Source organism: Alexandromys fortis, unplaced genomic scaffold, assembly GCF_014885135.2.
Source record: "Alexandromys fortis isolate MF-2015 unplaced genomic scaffold, M_Fortis_MF-2015_v1.1 scaffold_26, whole genome shotgun sequence".
Classification (NCBI taxonomy): Eukaryota; Metazoa; Chordata; class Mammalia; order Rodentia; family Cricetidae; genus Alexandromys; species Alexandromys fortis.
The window spans coordinates 15225076-15245456 of record NW_026067894.1 but is presented as its reverse complement, the minus strand read 5'-3'; the positions used below and the strand labels follow the sequence as shown (position 1 = coordinate 15245456).

The following is a 20381-nucleotide window of genomic DNA, read 5'->3' as shown; positions in this document are numbered from 1 at the left end:
AGCCAATGCTCTTAACCTGTTTTTTGTTTTTCGAGACAGGGATTTCCTGTGTGGCTTTGGGTCCTGTCTTGAACTTGCTCTGTAGACCAGGCTGGCCTCAAACTCACAAAGATTTGCCAGCCTGATCTACAGAGCAAGTTCCAGGACAGCCAGGGCTACATAGAGAATCTCTATCTGGAAAAAAAAAATACCCCCCCCCCCAAAAAAAAGAAAGGAAGGAGGGAGGGAGGGAGGGGAGGAAGAAAGGGGAGGGGAGGGAAGGAGGGAGGGAGGGAGGGAGGGAGGAAAGAAAGAAAGAAAGAAAGAAAGAAAGAAAGAAAGAAAGAAAGAAAACCCGGTATCACCTGGGAGACTTTAAGCTCAGCAGCCTTGGGCTCCTCTGAACCACAGTTCAGGTGTGCTGACCCCAAGGAAACTTCCCTTCCCTGAAGATTTCACCTCAATGATGCTGGTTTCTTCCTAATCACAGCTGCTTTCTCAGCTGGGCCAGACCAGCGTCCAGTCAAAGCAAAGATTTCACTGAATTGGTTCTGGTCTCTTGTTAAACATGACTGATTCTTCAGCCCAAGCTGACCAGAAACCACAGGTTCTTAGTTCAAACAAGCACATGAACAACCAAGAAACATCGCAGTCTGATGGAGGACTTTTCTGGTTTTTTGAGACAGAGTGGGAGCCTGAGTGTGGAGCACAGCCGCCAGGCCAGCCGCGGGCTGACGTGGGGAGGGAAAGGCTCTTGGCTGGATAAGCTAGAGCACTGAGGCCTCTTCCAGTCTAGACCCTTCGGCTCCCTAACCTGCCAAGACCTGCCTTTCCTGTTTCCTCACTGAACCTTTCCAAGATGACAAATTCCTGTCCCAAGCAGATGGGAGGGCAGATGGGCCAGCCAGAGGACAAGTGTCAGGAGAGAAGAGAGGCCTGGCCCCACTAGGCAGAATCTGCGGGTGGATGGGCAGACGAGAGGTTCCAGCCATAGGGGAGAAACAAGCGACCACAGAGAGCACTGTGCTGGCAGAAGCAGGCAGCTGGCCACTGTAGACAGCCAAAGGCTTTACTTACCTTCTCCATAACTTTTTTGAGACAGGGTTTCTGTGTAGCTTTGGAGCCTTTCCTGGAACTAGCTCTTGTAGACCAGGTTGGCCTCGAACTCACAGAGATCCGCCTGCCTCTGCCTCCCGAGTGCTGGGATTAAAGGTGTGAGCCACCACCGCCTGGCTCTTCTCCAGAACTTTTAATAGCTCTCTACTTCTCAGAGTCATGGGGCCACGGCGTCACTTCCGATGCTTAACCACAAGGAGCTGGCTGTAAAAGGTAGCATTCCAGTAGTGTCCGTCCCTCTGCCGGGTCCAGCATCCGCCTCAACACTCCCTTTGTTTCAGCATGGCCTCCATTTCCCCAAGGCTGAGTCACGTTTGCCTCCAGACAGAGACAGATCTGCTAGGCAGGGTAGGTAGTGCAGACCGTTGTGCAGTTTCACAGAGAGCTATCTCAGACTTCACACCTCGTTCATACCGACCCCAGAGAACAGGTGTGCGCCACACAAACGAACAGACTCCTCCATACACAGAGGTGGACAAGCTAGGCTGCAGCCCACGCTAACATTTATGTAGTCAGCAGACCACGTTCCTCGAGTCCTGGCCTCTAGTTGCTCTTCCCTGCTAGGGATCTTTACTTTCCTTCTGATTTGAGTTACTGAAAGCTGTGTCAAAGTTGTTTACCAGCTCTGCTTCACGAGCACGTGTTGCCTTGGCCTTGAGGATCAGAGGGTAAGGTTTTCACCTGTTGGCCCACTTGACTGTTGGGTATATGAGCCTCCGTGGTGCTGTTGAATAGAGGGCTTCTCACCAGGGACTAGAGGTCCGTGTCTCTGTTTCAACCTCCAGCCCCTTGCCCGAAGCTCGCAAACTGTGTGGTGGTGCAGAGAAGGCAGACAGGCGTTGTGTGCTGCAAACACATTCCCAACACTACTTATTCTGTATGTGTCCAACTAGCCAATCACACACACCTTGGAGAAGCAAGGATGCGCCGTGGTCCTCCACGGGCATCACTGACGGCACTGAAATGTTGCCCCAGGCTGGTATTGATTCTGGTGCTAACTACCTCTCAGCCCTATATAAGCCTTGCTGGTTTGCTGTTGAGGACTCCTTCTCCCGAAGATCCCTCAGTGTTAGTGTTCAGGGCTCAGGCTTTAGACTCCCTCCTCCCTGTTCTCTTGAACTGGGTGACCCACCTATTCTCAGGATGCTAAACAAACCCATCTAGTCTCTCCTTGCTGGAAATGGTATTTGGGGGCTGGGGCTACATCTGCCTCTCTAACACCCACACCCAGGTATCTAATCTGATATCCAAAACCTGACTCTCAGTCCTGCCCCACCCCCCAGAGAAAAAATAAAATGAACAAACAAACCAAAAAAACCTTGCTGCTCCCAAGACTTTCCTCGCTTGCACAGCCCAAGATCAAGGCTAAATTCCTCTTCCCTCCAAACCACCTCCACACAGGAACTTCCTTCAGGACACCACCTGCCTCCCCCCACCCCTCCAGTTAATCTGGGTTAAGCCCAGACCATTGTTCCCCTGAATACATGCCAGCCTGCTCCCTGCTCTCTCTGTCTCAGTCCTTGTCCTGCTGTGGCCAAGCCTGTCTTCAAGCCACTTCAGGAGTCTTTCCAAAGTGTGGAGTGGGTGATGACACTCCCTTACTGAAGACCCCAGGGCTTATCAATTCACTTACAATGACATCTGAGCACCTCAGGAGCTGCAACGTGGCCTGCATGGTCCCGCACCACGGATGCTAGCTCTCTGCAAGCCTGGAACTCCACTCCTGCTCTTATTCCTTATGCCTACCTAGACACACTCTCCCCCAGATCTTGGCATGGGTGCCCTCTCCTCAGGACCTACGTTTTTCCTGGGGTGTTCCCCATCACAATGGATTCCATCCTCTCCTCAGCACCTCACAGCCCAAGAGTGCCTGCCTCCTAAAGACTTTATATAACCTCTTTATTCTGAATCTCCATTTTTAGGAGTAGTCAGGCATCTCCTAACGGGGTGGAATGGGGTGTGTGTGGGGGGGGGGTTGTTCTCATCCTGAAGCAGCATTATATGCAAATAGGTAAGTATACCTGTGGCCAAGAGACCTCTGCATGCTCACAAAGCCGACTAAGCAGTCACAAATACTCCCAGGTGTGAGTCAGCCCACTTCTTTCTCCGTCTCCTCTTGCCCCCTACTTGAACCCAGGTTGGCCTGGGGAAGTGTGTGTGTGGGGGGGTGGTCCTGCAGCCTGGACAGGGAGGGGGTTAATGGCCCTCAGGCCTCAGGCAGCGCCTACAGCTATGCCTGCAATTTCCTCTCCCCATTCTTCCCCTCCTCCTTCCCAAGATTCCCGCCAAGAAAGCCTCCCCCTCACCCCAGCCCCAGTATAGGGAGGGGAGTGGGGGGGGTGTAGCCAGACGAAAGTCAGAATGAAGAGCCCAGCTGCAAATCCCCCAGCACACTTCTGTGCAAGCCTTGAGCCCAGGTGGAAGCACACGTGTGAGTTTGGGCAGGTCCAGCGGCAAAGCAGCGAGGACGTTCCCTGCGCTTGCAGAGGCAGGGGCCCCGCTGGGGTCTGCAGCGTGCCGGGGCCTGGCTCACCGCCGAGTCCTACAGCCATTGACCTTGGGTGACCACAGCAGCTGGACACACTCAGCCAGGCCACTGGGAGGAGGGGCTGAGAGGTCCTCTCTCCCCGGAGAACCAATGAGGACGTGGAGGTGATGGCTTACTCCGGCTGGGTCCACCAAAGGGCTGGAAGGATGATCGGGTTTGGACCCGCCCCCATTACAGGAGGAGCCAGGCACAGGGAAGTAGTTTGGAGCCTGCCCCCTATAGTCAGAGAGTTGTGGATTCAAGTCCTGACCATGTGGCAAAGATCTTCAAGATCTTTATGACTCAGTTTACATCATCTGCAAATTGGAGATTTAATGATAGCCACATTTTAGGATTGGTAGGCTTACAAGAAGGAATGTCTATGGGGGGTGGGTACCTCCGGCGCCCAGGCCTTAGGGATGTTTAGTTAATGATGTTGTTGTTAGTACTAGCTGGGGCGGCCCCTGTGAGCGGCCTCCCCAGCGGCTTCCTGTAGGGGAGCCGGGGCCGCCCCCTCTCCCCTTCCTCCAGGCGCTCTTCCTCCCGCCTCTCCGCCCCGCCCCGTCCCGTCCCTCCTCTTTCCTCAGAGGAAACTTTCCGCCGGCTGGACCATCGGAGTGTCCGGCCGCGCCACGGTGCAAACCGACTAAGAAGGACGGGGCGGCCCGGCCCGGGTGTATGCAGCCCCCGGAGAGACGCAACTGCCGGGGGGCAGGTAGCGGGACGCTGACGGGTGAGTGAGCAGGGCTGAGGCCCCGCAGGCGGAGGGGTGCAGGAGGGAGGCGGCAGGGGAGCCCGAGGCACCGCCTCGTCCTTCCGTGCGCTGGGCCTCGCCTGGGGACCCCACGAAGGGGCGGAGCGTGTGCGGCTTCTCCGCTGCTCCCCGGGATGAAGGGGCGTCTGCGGAGAAGCAAGGACTCTCTGGCAGAGCCCAGATCTGTGACCAAATGAGGGGAACTGCTCTCCTCCAGGGTGGAGGAGCTGCCCCAGGAGTGAACGCCCTGGGCTCTGAAGGACCTGACCTGGCTGACCTCGCGGGCTTACAGGAGAGCTGCGCCCCAGCAGCATGGATGCCCCAAGGAGAGATATGGAGCTACTCAGCAACAGCCTGGCGGCCTATGCACACATCCGAGGTGAGGGCCAGGCCTGGGAGAACGGAGCCGGTCTCAGAACCCAGGCAGCCCTCCACTCCCAGCTGCTCAGTCCTATCCCCAGATGCCTGTCCCCTGCTGCCCTTCTCTTCTGTGCCCCAAACTTAGGCCCTGGATCTCTCCCAGTTGGGCCGACTCCAGCCTGCCAGGCCCCCCTATGACCTCCGCTCCCTGCTCCCTAGCTAACCCCGAGAGCTTCGGTCTCTACTTCGTGCTGGGCGTCTGCTTCGGCCTGCTGCTGACCCTGTGCCTACTAGTCATCAGCATCTCCTGCGCGCCTCGCTCGCGGCCCCGGACCCCTGCTCCGCGCCGGGACCCTCGCAGCAGCACCCTAGAGCCCGAAGATGAGGACGACGAGGATGAAGACACCATGACGAGGCTGGGCCCGGATGACACTCTCCCGGGCCAGGAGCTGTCCACTGAGCCCGACGGGCCCCTTAGTGTCAATGTCTTCACGTCCGCAGAAGAGCTAGAGCGGGCACAGCGGCTGGAGGAGCGTGAGCGAATCCTGCGGGAGATCTGGCGCACTGGGCAGCCAGACCTGCTGGGCACCGGTACGCTCGGGCCGGGAGCCACGGCCACAGGCACACTGGGCCGTATGCACTATTATTGACACACGACCCACAGCATGGGTCCCCTGAATACTGGACATGGGACTGAACTCAGTGCTGCCCCAGGGCTTTCAAACTGCCTCTGCTCCAATTCTCCTGGTGCTATTGGGCGTGGATCGCCGCCTGCTAAGCACTCTTTACTGGGCAGGTGTGGGTGGGGGAAAAATGCCAGGTCCCACCTTCTCCTCCTGGTAATAATCAATGACCAATGAAAGCTAGTCTCAGCGACTCAGTCTCGTTAGTTGCCGCTGCTTTCAGCAGTCCCCCAGGCTCCGGTTTTGCAGGGGAGTCCCAGGGATGCGGGTGTCACTGCTTGCTGGTCACACCCCCTCTGGGGGGTCCATCCAATGCATGCTTGTGCTCACTTTACAGACCAAAGAATCAGGCCGACACATGCCTGTCGTACTTGCACACGGGACAGATATTACAGGCATTCCTTACTAGCCAAACGCTTGGACAAATGTCACTTAGTCCCCTGCCCTATGACCTGCCTGGGATGTCACTGCAATCACCCAGGGATGCCTAGGGCTCAGACCTGGATGTTAATTCTATTAGACCTAGTGCCTGAGCGAAGCCAGAAGTTCGCTTCTGGGCCGAGTATCATTCCAAGTGAGTGGACACAGAGGTCCCTACGGGCAGAGGCCAACTGGGAGGAGCTGGGCCCAGAGAAGGCCGGCTCCACCCCTCTAGCGCACAGCTGGGTTCCTGAATCCAGGAGGGTCTGGGCCCCTCCACCCTGCATCTAGCGCAGGGCTGGCCTCCGAAGGAGACTACAACCCCCACCCCGCCCCCAACCATCCGGTGGATAAAAATAGCCTTGCACAGGACTTGAGAATGGTAATGGGAGCCACATGTTGGCCAGATGTGCCCGAGAGAGCGCGCCAGGAATGCGGAGGGTGGTGTGCTGGCTGGCCCCGCCCCACACGGACCAGGATGGTCTAAGAGTTCAGTTTTTACTTCCTTGGAGTTTCTCAAAGTTGTGTGCAAGGGTCGGGGTGGCCCGAGCAGGATGGATGTCCCTCCAGGTCGGGCTGAGGTTCCGCCTGAGCCCTCCCTTATTCCTCCGGCTGTGTTTCCGTCTGTGTCTGCGCCTGTTTGAAGGACTTCTTGGTCCTCTGCATCGTCCGAACCTAGTCGGGAGAGGGCATCAGGGACCCGAGCCAACAGCTACCGCCCTTCCCCTCCTGGGTCTGCATTTCACCCACCTCCAGCAGCTGGATTTTCTCATTCGCGGTCTTCAGCTCCTCCCAGACATCACTCATCTTCTGTCTGTGGATACGGAGTTCAGGTGAGACACTGGACCCTTCCCTGCCTCCCGCCCCGCCCATCTGCATCACCGCCCACTTACTCCAGTTTCAACTCCAGAAGCTCCAGCGCGCTCTTTAGTGACCGCACCTCTTCCCTTAGCGATGCTACATCCATAGCATCTGCGCTGGCGCTGGCACTCTTGCCTTCGGAAGAGGTTAGTGGGACCACGGGATGAAGTGTGGGAGCTCCTTCAGGGTCTGGCATCCGTTTGATAGTATGTGGTACTTGGGGAGTGGGGACTGACTCTTTTGGAGGCACCTGCTTTTGGGGACTCACCCCTTCAGAAGGCAGCTCTTTGGGGAGTGGTTCTTTCGGAGCTGTCTCATCTTTGGGTGGCAGACCCGTCACGGCAGCCTCATCTTCAGGCTTGGAGTGGGCTGGGCAGCTGTCCCCGTGTCCATGTTTCATCTTACAGCAGGACCTCTCGGAGGGGTTTGACGCTTGAAAGTGCTGTCCTGGCACCTGGATGTCATTTGGAGGTGCAAGAGACTGGGACCCCTGTGTGGTTTCTTCTGGAGGCAAATGCTGGCACTGAGTGTTCTCTCTAGAAGGGTCCTCTTCAAAAACCATGTGCTCTGGGGTCAAGATCTTTACTAGTGCGGGGGCAGTGTCCACAGGAAGGGCCGCCTTCGGGTCAAAGATTTCTTCTTTAGTTGGGGCTTTTAGGGCAGGGGCTTCATCCCCAGAAAGGGCACTCCCTGTAGTGACAGCCGTGTCCACAGTGGTATTCTCTGCAGTGGGGATTTTGTCAGAATCCAGGGCTTTCTCTGGAACGTGGTTCTCTGGAGTGGAGACTTTGTTGGGAGCTGGGTTCTTCTCTGGGCCAAGGGTCTTATCTGGAAGCCGAGTTTTATCTGGAGTGGGGGTTTTATTTGTGGAGGGGGCCTTTCCTGGGCTTCTCTGGTCATCCTCCTGCGGTGATGGTAGGGATGGGGTCTTAGGTGGAAGCTGATTACCTTAAAGTAGCTTCCTTGTTTCCCTTGGGATCTTTTACCCTTGTAAAACACACCTGTGGGAACCATCTCCTTCCAGTAATGCCCTCTCCCACGTCTCTGACCTCTCACCTGACTCGACACAGAATGCTGTTGAGAAGCCTGGGCTCCGGGTCGCTTTCTCCCAGGTTGCCGTGCCCCCCCATTGAGGAAGCTGCCATTGAAGCCTATGAAAGTAGAACTTCAGAGACCCAAGCTCACCTCTATTGGGCAACACCCCCCCCCCCATCCCTGTCTTCCACTGTAGGAAGTGAACCCTTACCGGCGTCTCGGGAGGGGCGTTTCTGGCTGTCCCCACTGGGTGTGGAAGATGTCCTGGAACACATCTCCATCAGCAACATGAGACAGGCATGGAAGGGGTTTCTCCTCTGCATCCCCCTCCTCCCCAATGCCCTCCTCCTCCTTACTTGACTTTGCTAGGTGCCAAGGCAGCTGCTGCCAGCCTCTTGACGGTAGGTAGGGATGTTCTGGGCATCAGCTTTTTTGATTCCTTAACAGGAGCTGGGAGGAGAGAAAGGAGTAATGTCCGTCTGCTTAAGTCTCTTGGCTGTGTGTCCCTGGGCACAGAAGTGTGACGGGAGATGAAGTCCATCTGATTTTGAGAGCTCACCCTGGGCTTAGGGAAGCATGGAACATAAGGGAAGGCTTTGTGAGGGCGCTAGCTCTCTATCCTGCCTGCCAGGTTTTGATCCCCTCTTTGAAGATCTGCCTGTTCTCTGGTTCAGACTTCATTCTTTGTTGGACCAACAACCACCACCACCACCACCACACACACACACACACATCCTTTTCCCAAGACAGGGTCTTACTTTGTAGCTCTGACTGTCCTGGAACGTACTATGCTATCTCACACCTTTTATGTGATCCTACCCAGTCTTAGGGGTTTAATCATCATCAATAATCCAGTGACGCCCAAATCTCCATCTCTGTGACCCTTGAACTCTTGTCATTCCAGCTGCCCTCTCACCAAGGTCATGAGCTCAAAAGAGACCTACCGAGTCTCAAAAAACCAGATCATTTTGGAGAGCCGCCAACACCAACTACATGGCATCTAGATCAAGTTCCTGCTTCCCACACTCTCGCCCCTGAGCCTTCCTCATTTCTGCTGTTCTCACGCCTCCCGCGTGCTCATCGGCAGGGATGAGGCAATAAGAATGCCTTTGATTCTATAGACCAGGCTGGTCTCGAACTCACAGAGATCCGCCTGCCTCTGCCTCCCAAGTGCTGGGATTAAAGGTGTGCGCCACCACTGCCTGGCCTCATCTTTTAAAAATCCTTACATTGCAGTTCTAAAAAAAAATTTCAGCAAGAGGGCCAGGCGGGGAGATTTGTCTCTTAACAACCTATACCTCCAGCTCGAGTGACCCACAGCCTCTGGCCTCTGTGGGCACCAGTACATAGACACAAGATACAACAGAAGCATGGGGGAGGTGTTTTTAGCTTTTTTTCCCCCCTCCCAAAGAGGATCTCTACATAGTCCTAGAACTCACTCTGTAAACCAGGCTGGCCTTAAACTCAGTGTCCTGAATGCTGGGATTATAAGTGTGTGCCACACCCACTAAGAACGGATAAGCAAGCTTTGAAACAGGGTCTCACTGAAGTCACCCAGGCTGAGCTGAAGTCTCCTCCTGAAACATGCGAGCAGCTAAAATCTAAATGTAGCCACAACAGCAGCAATAATATACAACATTTAATTTTTTGCTGTTGTTTTCTTTCTGTCTTTTGAGACAAGGTTCCCCTGTGTAGTTCTGGCTATCCTGGAACTCCAAAAGCATTTTTTTGAGATGCAGTTTCGCTATGTAACAGGCCCTGGCTGTTCTGAAACTCTGTGTAGACCATGCTGGCCTTGAACTCACAGAGTACAGGGATTAAATGTGTGTGCCGCCACCTCCCAGCACCATTTCTGACTTCTAGGTAGCCTGATGTCTGTTTGTGTACATATATGCATACATGTGCATTAGCCCAGGCATGTGGGGCAAAGAACGACATAGAGGAGTCATTTCTCTCCTAGCATGTGAGTATCCGGGATCAAATGCAAAGTCCACAGGCTTCATGGCTCTACCTGCTGTGCCACCTCACCAGTCTCCAGTAGACAGACTTCAGTGATCTGGACAGTAATCCCAGCCTCCTCCAGGAGGTGGAGGGAGGGAGAATGCTGGTGTTCAAGGCCAGCCCTGGCTAAGATAGAACACCTGCCTAAAATAAATATTTAAAAAAAAAATCCCAACAGCCAGGCATGGTGGCACACACCTGTAACCCCAGGCATAGGCAGGTGGATCTCTGTGAGTTCAAGGCCAGCCTGGTGTCCTTAGTGAGTTCCAGGACAGCCAGGGGCTTTTACAAAGAGAAACCCCATTTGAAAAAAAAAAATACAAATGCAATGGTCAGAGCAAGCCACGTGAAGGTGACGATGACAGCAATGGCAGTGGAGGGAGCCCCAAAGGCAGCCACACACACACAGGGGCGTCCACGTCGGCAGACAAAGCCACTTCCGTACCCGGCACACACTGACTTAACATGACAGCATGGTAGAATAAGCAGGGACTTTAATTACCAGCTTTATTTCTTGCTAGCAGTGTAGGAACTTGGGCAGGCGAACTCTGTGCCCGTGTTGTACCCGTGTCCTCGTCTTCGAGACACGGATAACAATATGCACCTAAGGGCTGTGCGGAGACTCAGAGCGACTCAACACCAAGTGTTCAGCAGACAGAGCTCAGCATAGCAACTCTGCACCCCGCTGCTTAGATTTGGCTAAGTGATTTGTAGGGCCCTCCCACCTGAGAGCAATTCTATACTCCTGAGGATAGTTTTTTTTGACACTTTGGGATTTAAGAGGGTAGGAGAAGGTCTGAAGAGATGCCTCAGCAGGTAAGAGCACTAGCTGCTCTTTCGGAGGACTTGGGTTCGATTCCCAGCACCCACATGACACTTCACAACCATCTGTGATTCCAATTCTAGGGGATCCAACACGCTTCTGGCCTCCATGGGCACCAGGTGCAAACAAGGTGCAAAGACACACATGAAAGTAAAGCATTCACACACACAAAATAATTTAAGCGGAAAGAGAGAAGTACACAAATAGAGCCAGGCGGTGGGTGGTGCTCGCCTTTAATTAGCCCCAGCACTTGGGGAGGCAGAGGCAGGTGGGTCTTTGTGAGTTCAAGGCCAGCCTGGTCTAAGGCGTGGTTTCCAGGACAGCCCAGGATACACAGAGAAACCCTGTTTCAAAAAAAAAAGGCAAATAGAGAGAAGTGATGCCGGACGGTGGTGTCCTAGTTTCATTGCTGCTGCTGGGACACAGGGAGGAAGGGTTTGTTCAGTTTCCAATTCCTCACAGTACTGTGAGGAAGCCAAAGCAGGAAACTTCAAATCCGCAGACGAGCGCAAAGAGAAAACAAACACACAGCTCCTTCCTTGCTTGCCGGCAGCCAGCTTTCTCTTACGCTGCTCCGGACTCCCTACCTAGGAACAGCGTTACCCACAATGCACTGGGTCTTTCTATGTCAACCATCAAGACACAGCACAGGTGATGAAGTGGGTGACTCTGCTCTGGCTCCTGAGCTTGGGGCCTGTGAGGTGAAGCCGGGTCCCAGGCCCTGCTCCCTTAGCTTACCAACAGGCCTAAAGCTCAGCCACCCCGCGTGCGTCACTTCTAGGGAAAGCCAAGTGGCTGGTGGGAACTGGTGTCCTGCAGCTCCTGGCAGAAACAACAGCAAACCCTCCCGGAAATCTTCCCAAAGGCTTCCAAGGCTCCCGCAGCTAAAGGAGCTCATAAAGGTAAAAGGCACATGAAAAGGCAGGCCGCTGCGAGCGGTCAGCAGGCCCCGCTTAGCGCACACACTGGGATTCTCCAGCGGGGAACGTGACACAGCTTAGGTAAGAAATTAGGACGCATAAGCAACAAAAGGATTATCTGGAAGAACCGGCTATGAAAAGCAAACAGAAAACTGCATGACTACAGATGACCACAGCATTCCTGGAAAAATACACAGTGCAAACCCATGACCTACATGTGTACGGACAGGATTTACCGTATGCGGACAAGTTAAACAGCAGGGTGAACCCAGCCTAAAGCTAGAGAGAATCGCTAGATGAGAAGTGGGGTGGGGGTGATATGATCCTGACCAATGTCGTTGGTGAGGCGGCGCCTAAGTCCTCTCCCAGAACGGCAGGGAGGAAGATGGACAGAGGACAAGATGGCATCTCTGTGCTTGTGACACTGTCCAAGGCAAGCGCGGTAAGATGAGAAGTGTCTGCCTGATAGTATTCCTCCCTGGGACTGTTCATCCCTTCCGTCCAACGGTCCACAGTGCAGATTTGGGGAAGGGGTGCAAGTGTGGGTTTCGGTGGCTGTGAGGAGCCACAACTTCACTACTCACGTGACACCCCTACTCACCCCCCAACTTGGGTTGGGCAACACAACCAACCCAAGAGTAGTGAATGGTACTTCATCAGAACACAAAACACTGCATCAAAGGACAACATTAACAAAGGATGCCTGGGCTGGAGAGACAGTTCAGTAAGTAAGAGCACTGGCTGCCCTTCCCCAGGCCAGGGCTTCAATTCCCAGCCTCTATACCGATGTCAGGCCAGTTCAAGAGGATCTGGTGCCCTCTTCTGGCTCCCACAGGTACTGCATGAATGCAGTACACAGCCGTACATGCATGCCAAAAACCCATACATATTACAAAAAACAAAACAAAACAACAACAAAATGAAAAGATAGGAAAAAGTACCATCGTTTTTGGTGTACTGGGGGTTGAGGCTAAGGTGTGCCTCATGCTTGCCAGACAAGGGTTCTATCACACAGCTATAGCTTCAGGCTTAGCTTTTCATATAGAACATAAAGAACTCCTGAAACTCCGTAGTAAAGAACACAACCCAACTGGAAACACAACCCACAGAGTCAGTAAACACACAAAAAGCTTCTCAGTGCCAGGTGGTAGTGGTGCACACCTTTAATCCTAGCACTCAGGAGGCAGAGGCAGGCGATGAGTTCAGGGGGCCAGCTGACCTACAGAGCTAGTTCCAGGACAACCACAGGGGCCACACAGAGAAACCCTGTCTCGAAGAAACAAAGGAACAAAAGCTTCTAGGTGAGCCGGGTATTGGTGGTGCATGCTTTTAATCCCAGCACTGACGAGGCAGATGCAGGTGGATCTCTGAGTTCGAGGCCAGCCTGGCCTGGCCTACAGAGCTAGTTCCAGGACAACCAGGACCACATAGAGAAACTATCTCAAAAAAAAACCCAAAAGAACAAAAGCTCCTAGGCACCATAAAGCCCCCAGAGGAGTGCAAATCCAAACCACTAGACACTTGCTGTCCACTAGCAGGGCTCTAATGAAGATATTAACAAGCATCAGTTTGAGTATGGAGACCCTGAGATCGTCATACACTTGCTGGTAGGAGGCGGGAGGACCATGAGTTCAAGGCTAGCCTGGACTAAGTGGTGAGGACCCTGTCTCAGAGATCTGAGGACTGGGGATGTAGTACGGTGTCAGAGCATTTGCCTAGCATGCGCCATGCCCTGGGTCTCCAGCACCAAATAAGGGTGTGGTGAGGCTGAGGGATGGCTAAGTGGTCAAGAGCACTGGCTGCCATTTCAGAGGGCTGCAGTTCAACACCCAGCGTCTACATGGAGGCTCACAACCATCTGTTCAGAGGATCCGACACCCTCTTCTGGCCTACACGGACACCAGGCACAAATGTGTTGCACAGACATGCATGCAGGCAAAACACCCATACACATAAAAATAACTAAGTCCCCTGCCCCCCATACAGGGTTTCTCTGCATAACTGTGGCTGTCCTGGAACTCGCTCTGTAGACCAGGGTGGTCTCAAACTCATCGAGATCTGACTGCTTCTGCTTCCTGAGTGCTGGGATTAAAGATTTGCGCCACCACTGCCCAGCCAACATTTGTTAAAATATCCTCTCAGAGTTAGGAATGATAGTTTTCTGCTGAAAAGACTACAATTCCCACCTTCCCGTGAAGGTGGCCAAAGTCATTCCATGACTCTATGAGGGGCCACATCTCATCTTCGGTAGGCATTTTGGCCATCTGCACACAAGGTGACAAACATGCCCAGTTGCCGTGAATAAACATTATTATTCTGCTTAAGATCAGACCAAGTCTCTCTTCCGTCTCTCTGCCTTTAAACTATCTAGCAACTGAGCAGTTTACTCCCAGAGCCATCTCTCCACCCCAGATTTATCTCTGGACTTTGAAGCGTAGAGCTGGCACCACGATATAGCTTAATGGAAGGCACTGGTCTCATTTGTGCAAGGCTCGGGATTTAATCCTGACTACCTCCCGGACCAATAGACACTCCAGCAGGGCTATGTGACAGTCGATGCCAAGAACCACACAGAAGCATTAGCATATGAACACATACAATTGGACTCACATAGGAACCACACAGCTCTGACAGGGGCCTTGACCCCTCCCTCCCTCTCTGCCAGGGCAGGATGTTCCTATGATATACTGGACTAGTGGGGAACTACGAGTGTTTAGGAACAACTGAAAACTGGTGGGTCAGGACTGGAGAGATGGCTCTGAGGTTAGGAGCACTGGCTGCTCTTCCAAAGGTTCTGAGTTCAATTCCCAGCACCCACATGGTGGCTCACAGCCACCTGTAATGAGATCTGGCGCCCTCTTCTGGCGTGCAGGGATACATGCAGATGGAACAGCATACATAATAAATAAATTAATTAAAAAAAGAGAGAAACTGATGGGTCTTTCATAGATCAACCCCTCAACCCCACACTCCCCAGGCACTCACGTGAATCCCGAGATATAATTTTCCGTGGGACCAGCTTCCTGATCTAGCCGAAAAAGAAATATGAGAATTCAAGGACAGGTTTCAAAACTTTTACATCCAGTCTCATTTAGGGGTGGCCCTCTAGCTGTGTTCAAGGAGTTCCATGCCTGTTGCTCTATTCTTTGTGTGTGTGCATGCGTGCGTGCGTGCATGTGCAAAATGCATGTACTATCGTGTAGGCAAGAGGTTGACATAGGGAATCTGTTTTCTTTTGGTTTTTCGAGACAGGGTTTCTCTGTAACTTTGGAGCCTGTCATGGAACTCACTCTATAGACCAGGCTGGCCTCAAACTCAGGGATCCGCCTGCCTCTGCCTCCCGAGTGCTGGGATTAAGGGCATGTGCCACTACTGCCCAGCTGGGAATCTTTCTTGATTCCCCCTCTTGTAAAACTGGCTGACCTGGAACTCATTCTTTAGACCAGGCTGGCCTCGAACTCAAGAGATATGCCCGTCTCTGTCTCCCGAATGCTGGATTAAGGGCATGTGCCATCACACTTGGCTTTCTGCCTAATTCTTTAAGGTAGTCTCCCAATCAAAAGCAGAGCTCACCATTATGGTTTCTTCTGCCTCTCTACGTTCCTGAGGCTAGAAACACATGGGTGCTGCCATGCTCATTTGTCATTTCTATGGGTTCTGGGGATCTGAACAAAAACACTTGAGCCCTGAGCGATGTCTCCTCAGCTTTTCCCGACATGTTTTCAGAGAGTTCTATGTCCCTTTATCTAGTGATCCAGCAAATGCCATGATTTCTGACTTTTTTTTCCTGTTTTTTTTTTTTTTTTTTTTTTTTTTTTTTTTTTTTTTGAGACAAGGTTTCTCTGGGTGGCCCTGGCTGTCCTGCTTTGTAGACCAGGCTGGCTTCATACTCAGGGATCTGCTTGTCTCTGCCTCCCCAATGCTGGGACCAACGTGTGTGCCACCATACCGTTTCCCGATTTTTTTTTTTAAAAGAAGTCTTTCCTCTGCCCTCCCAGTGTCTGGTTCAATACTCACAGGGGGTGGAGGAAGCACAAAGTTGTCTGGAAACAGTCCTCTTCTGCCTTGACACTCGCCTTCCCACCAGCCCTTATCCTCTGTAGTCTGGTTGAGAAAAGTCAGCAGGGAGGTGAGCCTCCCTCAGGTCCCTCCTGCCTGGGTCCCACTCCTTACCCTTCTGTGCCTCCTATTCCTCTCACACCTTTCTCAGAACTTTCACCAGGTCCCCCTTGTGCAGTGCCAACTCATCCGGGGCCTCAGGCTGGTAGTCAAACAGGACCCTGCAGGTCTCTGGGTAGGAGACTGAGAGAAGGCATTCTATTGTGTAGCCTCCCCCAGTGGCTCCCACCACAACCTACCTGGTTCCCCTCCCACAAGGCAGGGTGTGTCCTGGCACCGTGGGAGGGATTCTTTGGCTAGGTGCTCACTTGTCCGCAGGTAGTCTGGAGGGCTGTCGTAGGTCAGGTTGCTCAGCTAGAAGGGGCAGAACAAAGGAAGAGGAAGATGAGCCTGAAGCCATTTTAAGAACTCACTGGGCAGAGGCAGGCGGATCTGTGTGAGTTCAAGATCAGCCTGGTCTACAAAGCAGAGTGAGTTCCAGGATAGCCAGGGCTACAAAGAGAACCCCGTCTCGGGGGGGTGGGGGGGGGGAAACTCATTGACTGTGCCTACCCTGACCCAATTTACCTTAGGAGGCTTTGGTGGATTAGGGACGACTGAAGGCATGTCTACGCTTCCCAGGCCTGGAGAGGGACAATGAGGTTAGGGAGGTTCTAATTTAGTTAGGTTCTGAGAGAGGGCTAATGGGTCAACAGGGTCAGGAAGGTCATTGGGAAGAATCACTGAAGACTGCAGAGTCTGGTCCCAGGGAATCACAGGGTCATGGTCTCACTTGGGGGCCCACCGTCCAGCAATTCCACAAAGTTGGATGGGAAGGCTCCCAACTGCCCGTTCTTCTTCCCCAGCCACCAGCCGTCCTCAATCTGGGGAAGGGGAAGGATGTGGGAGCATCTGGGTCTGTCCAAGAGTCACTGGAGTGTCGACCCTTGGTTCTGCCCAAGGACAGCCTCCTCCCCTGCTGCCTCCCTTTCCATCGCCCCCACCCTCCCTTCACTCTCTTCTGTGTTCGTGAAGAGCTCCAGCATCTCTAATTGTACCCCCTCACCTCCTTTATTACTTCCACAATCTCCCCAGTTTGAAGCTTCAGTTCGTCTGCCTGCTCTGGGCTGTAGTTGAAGTTCACTTTGCACCATCTTTGGGGACCCTGAGAGTTGACGGGGTGACCTAGGCCAGACAAGCAGGGGGCGGAGTTCGAGCAAGAAGCCCTGTCCACAGCACTGGGGAAGGGGCGGACCCCCGAGCACGGCCTCTGGTAGCTTTAAGCCCCGCCCTCTAGCGGAGCATTGTACTTGGAGCCAATCAGGGGGCTGCACAGTAGCCTCGCGGCCCCTCCCGCAGTCGTTATGCTCCACGCGGGCAGCGAGCCCCCACGCGCCAGCCCAGCGCTAGACTCACCGCGGCGGAGGCGCGCATAGCGCGGTGTGGGCTCAGTGACGCCCCGCAGAGCCTCGGGAATCTCCTGGGAAGATCGCACGGAGGCGGCACTCAGCGCAAGGCCCGGAGCGGGACCGGGCCCGCTCCCCGCACTGCCTCACCCGCACCAGGCCTTACCTGCACCAGTCTCTTGGGAAAGAGACCGTGGCGGCCCTGCAGTGTCCCCTGCAGCCAGCCCCGGGCGGTCCCTGCGCGAACCTGCCGGACCACATCCCCTGGCGCCAGGCTCAGCTCGTCCTCCGTCTGCGCACGGTATCTGGCCAGGACCAGGACCTCTGCGGGCGGAGGGCAGGCTAAGAAAGGCCGGGGAACGTCCCTGGACATTCAGAACTACCCGAGACCCGCACACATACCCATGATTTCTGGGGACCCCTGCACAGCCTTGCGGTCAGGCTGGCGGTTGAGTCTAGGGAGCGCAGAGGGCGGGCCGGGCTGCTGGGCTGTACATTGAATGAGGCGGAGTCTCAAGTCATAGGTCGGGATCCAGGTGCTAGGAGTGGGCGGCCTGGCTCAGCAGGTTGGGCCCCAGTTCCAGGTCGTCATTCAGGGTCTCTCAGCCCAGTTCTAGGGTAACAGCTCCTCCAAGCTCTCATCCACGACTGCTAAATTCTACTTTGGCAGTCTCCCAACCTAGGCCAGACTTAACATTTTTTTGTTTATAATTTCCTGGCCCACCCTCTACAGGCTGGCAAGTTGTTAGCTGCAGGGGAAGGTGGAGAAAGGTACATACCAGGGCGGGGCCATTCCGGAGAAAGTGGTGGCTCCTGTCTCTGAAAGACTATGGCTGGTGTATTCCAAATTTCAAAACCCCACTTGTGGAGCTTTCATTGTGAGGGCCTGGGCTTTCGACATCACAGAAGTCTAATTAAACCCAGGGCTGATAAGAGTCTGAAGGTTAGGGCCCACCCACCAATGGGGTACTAGTTGGGCTATCTGTAAATAATCTTCCGACTGGGTGAATATACACAAAAGCTGAGCCAGTTTATGGCAGCCTCGACCCCTGCCACACCACGAAGTCAAAGTCTTTGCTTGTTGCACAGTAGTGAAGTTTGGTTCTTGGATATTAAAAGCAGAGAATGAAGGGACTTTCCTGAGAACAGGTGCTTCTTTGTAGAGAAAAAGTATATTAGGGGATGGAAACCTCTGTGGGCGGTACCCCCAGGGTGGCTGGAGCAGGTGTGAGGACAAGGAACACAGTCCATTTGCATCTGTCACTTCGTTTATTGTTTTTATTTGCAGGAGGAGTTGAAACAAAAACTTACGGGTGTTTTTCTTTCTCCCCTAAACATGAATCATTCAAGTAAAACCAACTTAACTATAGAAATTAGCAAAGTAAGGGGAAGTAGCAATAACCCAAGAGCAAAGGCTGGTGTAAGAGGAGGGTGCAGTCGGCATAGAACATATGCACTGCTGTGGTTCACCTGCTCGGGACCGCCTCCCCGAAAGGCAAGCACAAGGACCCTTTTATGAGGATATCCCCCCAACATTGGAAAATGTTTCAACCCAAAACTTAAGGTTAAAAAGAAAAAAAAGAATAAAACCAAAACACACAAACCCCGCAAACCACCCAGCCATAACCACCATCCTTAATCGATCATAGGAGTTTCTTTTCATTTTATAAAAAGATCAATAAAAAATATTGAAAAAATTATCTTATATTTGTAAAGATAATAGAATTCAGAAGTTTCTTAGAAAACAGCCCAGAAACTGCCCTCCAGTTTCCACTCCTTTTGCTGAGGACCAGCAGGACTACAAAGTTTAGGATACTGGAGCTGCTGGTGGAAAATGGGAAGCCCAGCCCAGGAGAAATTAGACAAGAGCAGGATGCATGGGGAGGCTGGGAGCAACTCCACGTGACACATGGCTGTGCAGAAAGGGGAACACAAGGTGGTCAGAAAGGCCTTAAACTCCTCCATGACATACAAAACCGGTTTTTACAAAGATCCAAGCAGTTTGGTCCCAAACTGAGGCGAACACGTCAATGTTTATTCACATGCTTTAAGAATCAAAGTTGCCCAAAGTAAATCTTTCTGCTAATATACTACATATCCTGTAAAAAGAAAAGAAAAAAAAAAAACAAAAAGAGAAATATAAGGGCCTTTTAAAAATCAGGACAGGAAAAGACTGAAAACCAAGTTCATCCTCTTAGTTCCAAACGAAATTAAGGAAACTTGGGTTTCTAATAGGGAAAGGAAAACAAAACCAAACAAACAAAAAACCCAAGCATCAGCATCATTCTCCCTACCCTTTCCCCACTCCACACACCAACAACAAACAAGAAATAGCGGATTCCACTGTGTTGTGGGCTGCTCAAAACATGGGCCTGATCCTAGGCTCTGGGGCCAGTGTCCTCTATCCAGTGGGACAGCACCACGATGTGTACTCTGCTGTTGTAGGTTCTGTGTGGCTGGTGCTTTGTGGGGTGGGATTTGCAGGATCTTCTTGAGGCTCCCTGTTTAGCTCCACCAGCCTCTCCCAGTGCCTCTCTCCCTGGGCCAGGGCTCGATCAAGACCGACCCTACTCAGCTGTGGGCTGAAGACCATCCTTGTCTTCTTGGGTCTCAGTCCCATTCTCATCGTCTTCAATCTCTCCTTCCTCGCCACTGAACTTATCGTGGGCCCACTTGGGGCTGGTACGGGATTTCAGGAACATGAACCGGCCCCGACCCAAGGGGGGAAGGCTCCTCGGCCACGGCCACGGCTCATCCACTTGTCACTGCCTTCACCTTCCCGGTCATCATGCTGCGAGCAAAGAAAACTGGCATCAGGGCTAGTGTTCTCTTCTCTGTCCCCATCACACAGGCCAGAAAGCCTGTGCCCCTGCGACCTTTCTGCCCTTTGCCTATTCTCCAATACTGCCACAGGCTCAGACCCAAGAGCACCTCTGGCTAGCTGGGAACTCTAAGGCAACAGTGTGGACACTACAAGTGTTAGAGTCGTAGGAAAGCAGGAAGACGGCACTAGCTCACTTACCCCGTCTGTCTATCCTGACACTTATGACTATCACGTAAACCAAGCTGTTATTATTTAGAACACCATTTCTCTCTTTTTAAAAATAATTCCCTGGAACTGGAGTTACAGACAGTTGTGAGCTGCCTGTGGGTGTTGGGAACTGAGAGCAGCCAGTGCTCTTAACTGCTGCACCCATAGAAGCATCTCTGCAGCTGTACACCACCATTTCTCAAAGGAGGCATCTAGAAAAATCAATCATTCTAACATGTGGAATGGAACTGGCCTGGGGCTCCAGTCCTTTCCAAGCCCCCAAGCCCAGGTGCCCTCTTGCAGCACTCCATCTTCAATAGTAAGGAGCAGTGTCTGTCTGTCACAGCAGGAAAACTACCCTTGTTCT

At 53.0% G+C, this 20381-nt stretch overlaps 3 protein-coding genes across 9 annotated transcripts in view; 1 reads left to right on the top strand and 2 right to left on the bottom strand.

Moving 5' to 3' along the window:
• Window positions 1-3876: 3876 nt before the first annotated feature.
• Eva1b (eva-1 homolog B) lies at window positions 3877-5602 on the top strand. Its single transcript, XM_050156444.1, has 3 exons — window positions 3877-4355; window positions 4594-4755; window positions 4956-5602. Exons 2-3 carry the CDS (start codon window positions 4689-4691, stop codon window positions 5384-5386), a joined length of 498 nt encoding a protein of 165 aa, XP_050012401.1. The 5' UTR covers window positions 3877-4355; window positions 4594-4688; the 3' UTR covers window positions 5387-5602.
• A 623-nt stretch (window positions 5603-6225) lies between these two features.
• Sh3d21 (SH3 domain containing 21) lies at window positions 6226-17494 on the bottom strand. 7 transcript variants are annotated; one of them, XM_050156378.1, is made up of 16 exons: window positions 17386-17494; window positions 17150-17307; window positions 16994-17057; window positions 16644-16762; window positions 16371-16461; window positions 16166-16221; window positions 15907-15952; window positions 15681-15781; window positions 15497-15583; window positions 14465-14507; window positions 8092-8185; window positions 7947-7999; window positions 7757-7851; window positions 6733-7604; window positions 6590-6653; window positions 6227-6514 (listed from the first exon to the last, which is right to left on the bottom strand). In XM_050156378.1, exons 1-16 carry the CDS (start codon window positions 17387-17389, stop codon window positions 6440-6442), a joined length of 2022 nt encoding a protein of 673 aa, XP_050012335.1. In that variant the 5' UTR covers window positions 17390-17494; the 3' UTR covers window positions 6227-6439. The 7 variants fall into 7 exon arrangements, with proteins under 7 accessions (XP_050012324.1, XP_050012328.1, XP_050012344.1 ...); XM_050156367.1 differs by lacking the exon at window positions 17386-17494 and having other exon boundaries at window positions 6226-6514; window positions 17150-17371; XM_050156371.1 differs by lacking the exon at window positions 17386-17494 and having other exon boundaries at window positions 6226-6514; window positions 16383-16461; window positions 17150-17371.
• Window positions 17495-19308: 1814 nt separating this feature from the next.
• The window catches only part of Thrap3 (thyroid hormone receptor associated protein 3), a 34216-nt gene continuing 33143 nt past the window's right edge, over window positions 19309-20381 (bottom strand). The window contains 2 exon segments of the mRNA XM_050156355.1: window positions 19309-19706; window positions 19709-19774. Of these exon segments, the coding sequence (XP_050012312.1) occupies window positions 19551-19706; window positions 19709-19774 (222 nt within the window). The 3' untranslated portion in view covers window positions 19309-19550.

Coding starts and splice junctions, on each gene's coding strand:
- Eva1b (XM_050156444.1), top strand. CDS start 4,689: ATGGATGCCCCAAGGAGAGATATGGAGCTACTCAGCAACAGCCTGGCG. Junction 4,756..4,955: donor GGCCTATGCACACATCCGAG/GTGAGGGCCAGG, acceptor CCTGCTCCCTAG/CTAACCCCGAGAGCTTCGGT.
- Sh3d21 (XM_050156367.1), bottom strand. CDS start 17,356: ATGTCCAGGGACGTTCCCCGGCCTTTCTTAGCCTGCCCTCCGCCCGCA. Junction 17,058..17,149: donor TTCCCAAGAGACTGGTGCAG/GTAAGGCCTGGT, acceptor CGATCTTCCCAG/GAGATTCCCGAGGCTCTGCG. Junction 15,584..15,680: donor TGGTGAAAGTTCTGAGAAAG/GTGTGAGAGGAA, acceptor TTTCTCAACCAG/ACTACAGAGGATAAGGGCTG.